Source organism: Aricia agestis, chromosome 14 (assembly GCF_905147365.1).
Source record: "Aricia agestis chromosome 14, ilAriAges1.1, whole genome shotgun sequence".
Classification (NCBI taxonomy): Eukaryota; Metazoa; Arthropoda; class Insecta; order Lepidoptera; family Lycaenidae; genus Aricia; species Aricia agestis.
Window position 1 is genome coordinate 4558434 of NC_056419.1, and position 13574 is coordinate 4572007.

At 34.5% G+C, this 13574-nt stretch overlaps 1 protein-coding gene across 1 annotated transcript; it reads left to right on the forward strand.

Moving 5' to 3' along the window:
* Positions 1–532: 532 nt before the first annotated feature.
* Positions 533–10248, forward strand: LOC121733917 (circadian clock-controlled protein daywake-like). The gene is made up of 5 exons (XM_042124319.1): positions 533–596; positions 2615–2834; positions 3790–3923; positions 6773–6928; positions 10084–10248. The coding sequence occupies exons 1-5, from the start codon at positions 533–535 to the stop codon at positions 10230–10232; spliced, it is 723 nt and encodes a 240-aa protein (XP_041980253.1). The 3' UTR covers positions 10233–10248.
* Positions 10249–13574: the final 3326 nt, after the last annotated feature.

Consider the following 13574-nt stretch of genomic DNA (forward strand, 5'->3'; position numbering starts at 1 on the left):
TGTGTATAGTGGAGACTGAATATATTAAATAAATAATAATTAGCAATGAGTGGAAAACTCCAGCTTATCTTTATGTTTACTTTAATCAGATTGCCTATTCAGGAGCTATAAAAAATTAGAGTTAGGCAAAAAATGGATAAACTAAACTTTTCTTTGTGAAAAAATGGCACTCGAAATGTTACCTAGGATATTTTTTTCGAAATAAATACTCAAATTCTTATTTAAAGTAGCTTTGGTAAATTTTATTTTCATACAGTTTTAATATTCAGATATACTTAATTATAATATTATGGTTTCATTCTAACATACACCACAAAAAAGAAAGCAATAAAATTGCATCTGAATTAATGGAATAGCCAAAAAACTGATGCTGTTTTGAATCATTTTTATTACAATTTAATTTCCTCTAATAAGATTTTTATCGAATTTAATTTACTTAAGTACAGATGAGGGAATAAATAAGTATTCATTATATTTTCAGTCGCAGCGAAGTTTACTTATTAGTAAAATCTTTTCGTGCGCGGTCGCAGGGATGTCGCAGTTTTCAGTTTGGTTCACGAATTTAGTTCTCATTGTGTCAGTTTATACTGCAGCTGGTAAGTAATATTTGAAAATATTTCAAACACATTTCACAAGAATTTTAAAATTAAAACAGTTTTGGAATTCTTGAGAATTTTTCGAAAATATTTGAAAACAATGCTAAGTGTTTCAGTGTTAGGTTCAAATTATTTTTCCTCTTAATTTAATAATGAGTATTCTACACAACTTATAATGAGTATTCTACACAATTTATAGTGTATTTTTCAAAATAAAACAGTAAAACTTTGTGTAAATTAGATGTTGTCATGTAAATGAGTCAAATATCCCAAAAAGCTTTATAAATGACAAAATATAACGTCCCATAGCACCTACCATAGCACATTAGAATCCACGCAAAATACAGATTTTGCGTGATGACAGCATCAGTAGTCCTAAGTTGTTGTAGGCTCATTGAGAAAGGAACTTTTGAACATTAAGGATTCACAACTTGGTCATAAGAAAACCATAAAAGCAAAATTTACCTCAGGATTCAGCGATCGTGTTACGAGCAAACTGGCGTTATTCTAGATTTTACTTTAGTGACATCAAAAAACAATTCATTGAAACCGGTCACAAAATTTTCTTTCATATTTTTAGTACCTATAAAACAGTCTGAATTCTAGAACATCTTAAGAGATGTTCACGAAACTAGAGAGATCGACGAAAATAAAGGCTTATACGTACTTAATCTTTATATTTTTATAAGAATAAAAATTATTTTCTCCTGTAAGAACTAATAATAATTCTGCGAACACGATTCTATCTTACTACACTGTGATATTTTCTTTGAGAATTACATCTAATTTAAATATAAAGACGATTTTTATGTAGTTTCTATTTTAATTACACAGTATTTGCATATTATGTCGGCAACGTGCTATAAAGTTTTTGTTATTTTGCAGTTGTTTTATACTGAAATTTTTCGCTGATGTTTTTAAATAATATAATAAAATCAGCTTAATTAACATTAATTTATAATTAATTATAACAAAAATATTCTACTTTGATCGTGTAAAGGTTTTTTTTCCCTGAGTGGTTATTTTTCGGTAAAAGGAAGGAGATAAAATTTCGAGAATTAATAAATGTTTTTCTGTACTAAGTATAATAATTGTTTGAATCTGCAACATGGATTAAAGCTTGAGAGGTTTCGATAGATTCATATTTACGATTTACATTAATCAAAATGCAGTTGGTTTTTCTACTCTTTGGGGTTCCGTACCGGAAGGGTTAATTTACACTTTTGGAACGAAGTTCCTTTTCCCGCGTTCGGCCTAAATCAGCTGAAGGCTAGACAGAACGACATTTGACCTTGATTTAACCTCTACACTTTTTATTAGTACCTGCATGTTAGGGGCAGATGGCGCTGATATTTTAGTATTCCTGTGCGTCAACTAGATTGCGTTTTTTTAATTAACAGCGACGCGTTGTTAGTACTCCTGGGCGTCAATAAATGACGTTTTTTAAATATTTTTTTGAGTGTATATGTATACAAGTTTTTTTAACATAACTGAATAACTTCGTTCCATTCCATTGACACCTCTCAAGTTTTTTTACTTGCTTTAGTATGCTTAGGGTCAATTCAGACCGCAACGCGACGCGTATTTATTCCTAAATTTGTACTGAATTGATAGATTTAGTGAGCGAATCTGTCAAATCCGCACAAAAGAAATGCATCTACGCGTCGCGTTGCGGTCTATTATAAATTGACCCTAAGGGTCAATTATAGCGCAGAGTCGAAGCTAAGCGAAGTGAATTCCCAAAAACTGAACACAGAAAATTCAATCATAACCCCAGCGCGTAACGCATACATTACTTCTGCGAGGCCAATCAGCGTTGATCGGGCGCATTCACGCGAATTCACGCGCCTTTTTTTTAAATTCTCAGAAATACTTAATAAAGTGCGTTAACGCTTTGGAGTTAAGGTCGAATTTGTTATGTTCAGTTTTAATAATTCGCTGTGATGCGCTTCGCGCTTCTGCGCTAATATAAATTGACCCTGTACTGTTAAATAACAAAATTTCCAATATTATTCCAGGTCAAAATCTAACAGAATGTAAGCAAAACGATATGGCATGTGTGGAGAAGAATGCCAACACCCTGTACCAGATGATCATGAGCGGGGATCCGGAGAGGCACGTGGAACCTCACGAGCCTCTCCATCATGAGCTCATCGAGGGAAACCTGTCCATCCTCAAGTATAAGTTCTTCAACTCGACCTTCATGGGAATGAATACTTGCAAGATTAGTAACCTCAAGTAAGTAAGGCTTCTCAGGTGAACGGCACTTATCGACGCGACGGCAGTCAACGGCAGCCGTCAATTATAGTGGCAAGTGATTATCGTCAACGCTAACGCTAACGCCACAAAATGATTTGACATTAGTATTCACTAGCGAAGATGACTTATGTCAAATTGCATACATTTTGTGGCGTTGGCGTTAACGTTTACGATAATCGCTTGCCACTTGTCTACTAGGGCTGGTTATCGAACCATAATTGTAATTTGTAATTCTATATTTTGTTGAAACTTAAAAGCAACTTTGCTGCACTAAAATGAGTACCGAAAATAGTTTTCGAGCTAAAAACCATATTGGGACAAACAAACAGACAGACAGACAAACTGACACATACTTTTATATTGTTTGTCGAAATAGTTACCATAAATCAATATATAAATAATATATATGTTTGAAGATTCGTAAGTTATTACTGCGCAAAAACCACAGTACAACAATGGGGATTGTCCATTTTTTTTTAAATTTTGCTCATTACAAAAACATTTCGAGGAATAAGGTCAGTGATCGTTTTTCTGTATATAAACGAAAAAAATACCTATTAGTTACTTATATTTTTGAACAAATATGTTTAACCCTTATTTGACCTTCAATGGCGTTAAATTAGCAATAAATTCGACCAACATTACGTTTCCAACTTTTGGTAAGCTTCTGGTATCAGCTTTCACATAATTTTTTTTTTTTGGCAATGCCCATTATAACACTTTTATCAGCTGTTTAAGCATAATAGGTCTGTACTTTTCTTATTTATGACAGACACTTTCAATTCTACGATTTAAAAAATAAGAATTTGTTACTTAAAAATGAAAAAATAATTCTTATCTCATTCTTATGTTACCTTATGTTACCTTGTGTTACCTTATGTTACCTTATGTTACCTTATGTTACCTTCAAATACCTCTACTATATGTATTACAGTTGGAACTTTCAAGCTTCTCTCATCCGTTTCGACGTGACCTGCGGCAACATCACGATGTATGGCAAGTACGAGATCGACGGTCGACTCATCATACTGCCCATCAAGGGAGAAGGAGATTATAAAATTGATACGCGTAAGTATATTTTTTAAGCTGGAACTTAGACTTTTTTTTTTAAATAACAAACGAGCAAACGGATCACCTGATGGAAAGCAACTACTGTCGCCCATGGACAGCTGTGGACACTCGCAACATGAGAGAGCTGCAGCAAAACTTTAGATCAAAAATTTACTGCCGCACCCAGAGACAAATAATAATTACTTAACTGTGATTAAATATAATATGACATAAGCCCCATATATTATCTGTCATCCCGTTATATCTATACCCCCTTACTAATAAACGTTGTATAAGCTTTGAATAGTCATAGTGTTTTGTTTCTGTCACACAAGTGACATTTTTAAAAGGATTGAAGAAGACAAAACACTGTATAACTATTCAAAGCTTATACAGCGTTTATTAGTAAGGGGGTTAAAGTTTAAATCGTCAATAGCGTAATGACATAAATATTAAGTATAATCGGAGCTGAGTGAGTAATTTTTTAACAGTCCGCGAAATTTTTAAAATATTTCTCCCCGCATCGGTTCAGCGGTTTGGGCGTGAAGAGGTAACAGACAGACAGACAGACGGACAGACAGACATACTTTCGCATTTATAATATTAAGTATGGATATTATCATTTTTATCACACTTGAAGGACGATATACCTACTCTGATGTTATGAAGTTCGTGTACGTATGTAATATGTTACACAAAAAGTATATAAACAATATTTACGATACATATACAAACAAACGTGTTTTTGTCAGTCATGATTCATAAATAATTTTTATTAGCATTTGTAGCTACTACAAAGTAGAATTATCTAATGTATGAGTGAGTGTATATTATAGGCTGTTGCTAGTCGTCCGGTAATTGGATGAATAAAATAAATCTTAGTCGCCCGATTACCGGATGAATTGAAAAAAATAATTCATCCGACTACCGGACGACTAGCAACAGCCTTAAAAGATAATCTAATCGTCCGATCAAAAATGACGTTTTTGTATGAAAACTCGTGGTGGCATAGTGCTATATATATGTACAATACGAGTATTATAACTTAATCTGTGCGCCTATCTGTCTACATAAATATTTATAATATAACTTAATCTGTGGCATTGTGTTCTATCACGTGATTATAACTCTTAAAATATAAAACTACCACTTGATAATAATAACGAGTGAGGAACACTGACATGATGAATACCGACAGTGAACTTTAATTTCTTAGCTTTAGTCTTTGCTGAGAAAAATCGATATCGCTACAGCCAAATTACTGATACATTTATTTTCTAATTAAAGATAAGTAGCGATACACACCAAACAATGAGCTGAGCAAGCGAGACGTCACTATCGTCTATCAGTAACATCACTAACACTTCGTGGTAGGAAGGGATGCGTGATTTGAAGTGGCAGAACCCTTTTTTTCATCTGTTTTGACAGTCAGTCGGCACTTATCGGCACGTTGACAATTTGAGCTTTAAGAAAAATGTATGTAGGAACATCATTTACACTCACACGTAAACATACACAGATATAGTTCAATTTTGGTTTTGTTTGACAGCTCGGAATTGTTGATCTATTCCGCTAGCTATATTAACTTTATTGCGGTAGGTTGATCGTGCCTACAAATAGTTGTAGGCACGATCAACCTACATAGGCATAGGCCTAGGCGGGGAGTGGAACACCAGTGGGTACTTCCTCGGAGAGTCCCATAAACCCCGGCCGATGTCCCCTTGATCCGCCGCGGATCCAGATCCGCAAAGCATTTCCAAAACGTCTGGATCGTGGGAATCGCAGACACACAGACTTTCAATTGTTATGCGACAACCTGGTGCCGCTTGGAGATTGAGGGGTAAAAAAAAGAATATGTATTCTGTTAATCTGTAGAGCTCGATAACGCTTTAAATGAACTTGGCGAAAAAAGGAACTAACGCTGCCGTCATACAAAAACGTCGTTTTTGACAGTTCTCCTTTACCAGCAGCGCCCCCGCCCACGTTCATTTATGTCCGGTATATAATGTTTTATTTTTCTCAATACCGGGGTAATTGGAATAAAACATTTTGATCTTTTTTTTTCTAATAACAGCTGATTCTGTGTGTGGAACATGCAAATATATTTTTTTTTCAATGATACGGACAATTCATCCACTTACCGGACGACTAGCAACAGCCTTAAAAGATAATCTATTCGTCCGATAATCGGACTACGAGTACTAAGATTTATTTTATTCATCCGGTAATCGGACGACTAGACACTTCGTATATTATATTATGTTTGTTACTTCTGAGCGCAAATACAAATGAAAGAATTTTGATGAAGCTTATTCATTATTCAGCAATAGTTTAAACTCAGGTAAAGATAGATAGATTTACTTAGAATGTAGACAATACAATAATTAGATGTTATTTATTGTAGCATAAATTATAAATACGGAAAACGTACATTTTTCTAAGACAGAAAATAACCTATAACGTCATATACGTCATCATTGTATACGTTATGTCGTGTTCTTTATAATTACTGTTCTATATACAATTATTTTGTGTTTCATAGGCGCAGCGCAGACGACAGACTATCCGTGACGCACTTTTTAGTCCCTGCAACACGACGCGCAGCGCGGACGTGTGCTTTACTGCATATAATTGCATAGGTTCTATTTCCACGGACTAAAAAGTGCGTCACGGATAGTCTATCGTCTGCGCTGCGCCTCACTCCGAACAAATTAGTCAAGAAGCTCAGACCAAATAAAATGTCGTCTGAGTCAAAGAGTACTCTACGTAGTATCTTTTTAATCAAAAGAAACAAAAAAAAATGTTGGAATAAATAAAGAAATGAAACGACCTAGATTATAGAAATTAAGTTTTTTTTTTCTTTTCAGATGGTTACAAGATCTCAGTGGAATGTGAGATAGACGAGATCGACGGGAGCGACGGTAACAAACATCTGCATATACACACGTACAGGCTGAAAGAGACACCTACTGCTCCTATTGTCTTTTCGTTGGATAACCTTTTCAATGGTCAAAAAGAAATGTGTAAGTATAACTTGTAAGACGGTTTCATTAATCGTTTTAGTATTTTGTAACAATATAAAGCCTGATTCTGATCGACAAGAAAGATGATGCATGCGCATTCCATGCATTGGATGGGCATATAAAAGTCGGTCCCCCGTCTGATCACTAACCAGTCGCGTCTGACATCCGTCCCACATATAGGCCGGTATAAATAGTCAGTACTCAAGATGCATCTCGGTCTCAAGACACGGTTCAGGCTTTGTGATTGGTTGGCTGTCAAAATTTTGACCAATCACAGAGTTGAGACCGGGCGCATCTTAAGTACTGACTATTTATACCGGCCTTAGTACTTTCATAGAGTTAAGGCACTTGGGCTCTTAAAATACTACTGCATAACTGGCTTGGTTTTCACTGAATTTAACATTAACATTTCTTTCACAACTATAAACACAAATGAAACAAACATATTGAGGAAAATTGTTTGTTTCGTGTTTGGCGAACATAGCGCTATCGAAATATCTGAAGTGCGACCATATTATATAGGGTACTCATAAATCAAAGTGTAAATACTTTAGGGCGTGTACCTGTGTGTCCCTTATGATAAAGAGTTTATTGTGAAAGTAGCAGCGCTGAAAGAGCAATTTTACTAGCAAAATTATAGCGCATACTGTGTAAATTACGCCGCACAATTTATATATATAGCCTATATATAAATTATAATACTAGCAACTGTTGCCCGCGACTTCGTCCACGTGGACTTCAGTTTATAGCGCGTGATGTCAACAAAATTGGTGTCAAAAGCTTTTATAAAAAAACCCTGGTACCCCTTAAATCAAAACAGCTGTGCAGTGTGCACATCATATTTCATTATTCTAAATTAAACTTTATTTAAGTAAGTATGTCAAATTTTAAAGCTTATATTTTAGCCCCCCATTACACAACTTTACCCATAAACTATAATTTATCATTGGTAGGTTAAGTCACTGCATAGATAAAGTACTTCGTGTCACTTTACTATCGACATTTTCTAAATATTTGCATCCAAATTGCCCGATGATTTGATTAGATGTATATGATCGTAATGATTACATTCAATGCAAAACTTGTTTAATTTATTCTAACAACTATCATAATAATATTATGTAAGCAAACGCCGCATATTATTACTATTCAAAGTAGTAAATAACTTCCTACCCACCACGTCGGCAGTTTACAAAACTCTTTTTCCGTTATACAAATTTTCGATCAGGTCATGTGTATTGACGCGAGTTTAATAATAATATTATAATTAACATGGTCTTCTTCATGGTCGGTAGGAGCCAATGGCGATGGCGCTACTAGAACATACAGTAATTATTTCGACCAAGAACGTGTGCGTATCAGAATATTGACAGAAACGTCAAACAAAACTTTTCGTGTATCTAGGCTGGTGACGCCTCTAGCTTGAAAACATTGCAGTAATATATCTATATATTAATACGTGAGCCAAAAACTTTGTATCCCTTTTGACGAAAAATGGGTGAATGAAATTTTGCACAGTTATAGTTTATATGGTGAAGGAGTGCATCGAGCTTTAATATTATTTTGAAATTATGCTTTTATCATACATTTTTTTAACAAATACACATACTACAACAATACGCACACTCAAGAAGATGACAGATTTTTGAGTGACAAACCTATACATACATACGAACCTATATAATATACTCTTTTATTTATCATGGTTGAAGTTTGTTGACAACGAGTTGACAAATTGAAAATGGATTATAGTTTATTTATTGAATCTTAGATACTATTAGACAATGCTTACACGGCCAGTCTGAGATCAGCTGAGTCCCAGAGACAAGAGTTGAAAAAAATATAATCCTACTAATATTATAAAGGCGAAAGTTTGTTTGGATGTATGGATGTATAGATGTATGGATGTGTGGGTGTATGGATGTTTGTTACTCTTTCACGCAAAAACTACTGAACGAATTTTAATGAAACTTTACAATATCATAGCTTATAAATTACACATCAGAATAACACATAGACTACAATTTTAACCGACTTTCAAAATGGGGGAGGTGTTATGTTCGTTTTCTTATGTTCAACGATTACTCCGCCGTTTGTTAAACGATTTTCAAAATTTTTCTTTTGGTATATAGGGTAATATCCCAATTTGGTATTATATTCACAAAAGTGGTGATCTGATGAGGGATCCATAAGTAATCGAGGGAACTCCTCAAAATTTATACGGAAACATGTGGTGACTTCGGTTTCGTGAGAAGTAAGTAAGCATATGCTACCAACAAGTAAGATTTTGCACCGAGGTATACCTGGTATACCGTGGTTTGGAAGGCGCTGAAAGAACTCCTGATGCCTTATAGATACAAGTTTGGGAGTTTCGGCGTTGTTTTAAGAACGGAAAGCATATGCTACTATGCAAATTACATTCATCATCATCATCACTACCATATTATACTGTGCATCGTCTCATGGTTATGACTTATGAGCCTATAATGACCCTGTTATTGGTACTTTTCATAGTATTTAAGATCGAGACTCGAGTAATTTATCAAGCGATAATTAAAAAGAAATCTATAAGTACCTATCTTATATTATAAACCTGAAGAGTAAGTACGTTTGCTTGAACGCGTTAATCTCAGGAACTACAGGTCTGATTTAAAAACTTATTTCAGTGTTAGATAGCTCATTTATCGAGTAAGGCTATATAATATTATCACGCTAAGACTAATACGACCGAAGAAACTCAGAAAAATGTGGGAAAAACGGGGAAATATTAGAAATTACGAACTACTGGAGCAATTTTTTGTGGCAATATTTGGCACAGATATAGACCAAGTGAAGGGAGTAGGGACATAAGCTATTTTTATGGGAAAATATTGTACGGTTTCCGTAAAATTCATAATTTCCGCGGGCAAAGCTGCGCGGGACATGTAGTATTATGATAGAGTCAATATTTTTTTCCAAAATATAGGTAACTTAGTCCTAATGTCGTTGAAACTAAGTTCGAATTTCGACCATTGGGCGATCTCTAGTTCTATTAAATCGGTCGACCCGTTCTCGAATTTCTTACTATCTTTTTTGTACATAAAAATTAACGTAGAAGAAGACACTTCTTTTTGAGCCTATTAGTTTTTTTAACGTTTTTCTTATTTTTTTTTCAGCTGATACTCTTCACAAATTCGCCAATGACAATTGGAAGGAGGTAGCTGAACTCGTCCAAGACCCAGTGTGGTACGCACATGCGAAGACACTCATCAGTGTTGTCAATAAGTACTTGAAATTGAGGGTCATCAACTTCTTTATGATATAGTCATTGAAGTTTCAAGGTCACTCGTGCTTCTAAGTTTTTTGACAGGAGTTTATCTATTGACAAGTGCTATTAATTGACTCGCGTTAGCATGTTAGCCAATCAACGCCATTGTTGAATACATAAATTCCTTCAAAAAGCTTCAGGAACTGGCCATTTGAGCAAGGCCTCCTTGCTTTGGTAGTCGCATCGTGATAATAACATATTGTATGCCATATCTACGGTGTGTTGTCGCTGCGACGCCGCAACGAAACCAGGCAATGTGGCTTCGCTTCTATTCCAATCCCCTCATCATATCCTACTCTATTTCAAATCCACGTAAACTAATTAACGAAGTTGTTGAAAAAAAACTCGTGTTAGAAAGCCTCAGACACCGACCATATTTTGAGCAAGCCCTACTCCCTACTTGCTTCGGCTAGATGCGTCGTCACAACGTATTGTATGCAACATCAGCGGTATGTTTTAACGCAGCGAATCCGGAACGCAACCGAGCAATGGAGCTTTGCTCTTATGCCGTTTTTGGCACCTAGATCTAATATATTTTAGTATATTTTTAACTTAACCATTGTATTAACAAGGGTAGACACGTAAACGTCTACTTCCAGAGACATTGAACAAACTTTCGAACTTAGAACTTATATTCATATGTTGGATTATTCTTATTATCTGTATAAAATACAATTTTTTAGTAAGTCTCTTTCTGACTTTTATAGGGCTCGCACAACAATCGGTACACGTGTACTAAATCTACCATTTTACAATAGCTACCTATAACGATCCATCTGATTAATTATTATCTCTCGACTTAAGACTTGAACCATTCGAACCACTGACCTCTATCATATAATACGCTGGACTGGCTATGCCGTACAAAATGACAGCTTTTTTTGTGTCGATTTGAAGCGCCGCGGTGAGCGTACTGTGAACTAATTACATTGCAAATGCAACGGCCATTTGCAAAATAGTAGTTCCAAGTACGCTCACTACAGCTGCTATCACTGTAGCTATCAGCGCCAATTTTATTGATAGCGATCGCCGCCGGTCCAGCGTATTGTAAATAAAGGTCAGTGATTCGAACACTACCCCTCCTAATGTTAGCCGAGCGATCGGCGGGGCTAAAATGGTCGCTTTGTAGAATCATAGTATGAATCGTAATATGATTCATTTTCTTAAAATTGCAAAATGGTCACTCTGCTTGCAATTCATGTCTACAGATCGACAAGGCTTTATATGAACGTGGCGAAAAAAGGAACTAACGCACAGTGTGATAAAAACCTCGATTTTGTTTCACCGCGTTTTTCTTTCAAAATACTATAGTTGATAGCTATATAAACATTAGAGTAAAACTCCGAGATCGATATTCTTTGTAGTTATTTTTTTAAAGAGTGTCAAAGTTGGCGTTTTTCCGGGTAAAAAATTTGCATAAAAATTAATATAAAAAAAACTAATCAAGTAACATTAATTTTGTTTATACCAATTAAACAAGCACTTAATACTTGACTTTTTCTCCGAATTTGGTTAACCTACTGTGATCAAGTAGGCAGATATTTATTTATTTAGTAATTTTAGTTTTTTATTTGTTATTTCGCGATTAGATCGAATTAGAAAAAGTTTTAAGCATGAAATGATAGTGTGAGTAATCCTTTTTCAATGTTATCAAAAATCACACTCTAATAACCTCTGTGTCAGAAGTAATATCCAATTCAATTTTTTTTATAAAAATTCGGATTTTTTTATACCTAGGGTTGTCACTAAAGTTGATATTTTATTTTCCCCGACTACATCAGAAGGTGATTACTGATTAGATACTGTTTGAGCATATAAAATCATTAATTTACGTCATATTTTTTCACTTTTTAGATTTTTTATTATTAGACCTACCTAAACGTGATCCTGATATTTTTTGTATAGGATATCGATTGCGAATTTGCGTATTAACCGGATAAATCAAACAAGAGACCTTTAGTGACAACCTTAGGTACAAAAAATCCGAATTTTTATTAAAAAAAATTTAAATACGATATAACTTCTGACACAGAGGTTATTAGAGTGCGATTTTTGATAACATTAATAAAGGATTACTCACACTATCATTTCATGCTTAAAACTTTTTCTAATTCGATCTAATCGCGAAATTTAAAATAAAAAACTAAAATTACTAAATAAATAAATATCTCCCTACTTGATCACAGTAGGTTAACCAAATTCGGAGAAAAAGTAAAGTATTAAGTGCTTGTTCAATTGGTATATACAAAATTAATGTTACTTGATTAGTTTTTTTTTAATTAATTTTTATGCAAATTTTTGACCCGGGAAAACGCCAACTTTGACACTCTTTAAAAAAATAACTACAAAGAATATCGATCTCGGAGTTTTACTCTAATGTTTATATAGCTATCAACTATAGTATTTTGAAAGAAAAACGCGGTGAAACAAAATCGAGGTTTTTATCACACTGTGTAACGCTGCCATCATATTACAAAAACGTCATTTTTGGCAGTTCTCCTTTACGTGCAGCGCCCCCGCCCACGTTCATAAAAAGCCTTGTCGATCTGTAGTAATTCGCACTTATTTGACATTTGTCAGTTTGACAGTTTGATAATTAATTTGCTGAATTGGTTGAGCCATTTTAGCCCCGCTGTTCTATTCAGACCACAACGCGACGGGTAGATGCATTTGCAAGACGTATCACCAGAGTAGACAGAATGATAGAGTATGCCGTCTTAGAACTGATGTTGAAATTTTTAAATTTGACGTATTATGACGAAAATCGTCGCTAGGGTTGTTAACTTGTTACCTACGAATTTAAAAATATGACATATTCGATGGACGTGTTCCTCTTTGGTCGTATTGTTGTTTGTGTTTTGGCACATGCGATTAAAATTGTCAGAATCCAATTTCGAAATCTTTATTTTAAATATTTAAAAATAAATTATATCAGCCAGCGCGAGGCACATTCCGTTCATAATCCTAGTGAAACCCGACGAATTTGACAGATATTGAAACCTGTCCGTCTCTTTGCAGTCGAACTACTGGTAGTTATGTCTATTGTGGTATCACGCAATTGAAATCTGTCAATTCAGTACTAATTTAGAAAGGTCTGAATTGACCCTCAGATTTTTTCGCGGCCCATAATCCTATACTTTATTTATTCACAACATATTAGTGCATTTTTATTAAGTAACCTTATAATATTCAATATTGCATCAACGTGTACTTACGTGTAAAATTCTCAATAATTACTATTTTATACATTTAAAAACAGTTTTATTTTGTCACGTGAATAAAATGTTTTATTTCAACTATCATTTATTTTTATTTATTCACTTCTTAGAGTACCCGGAT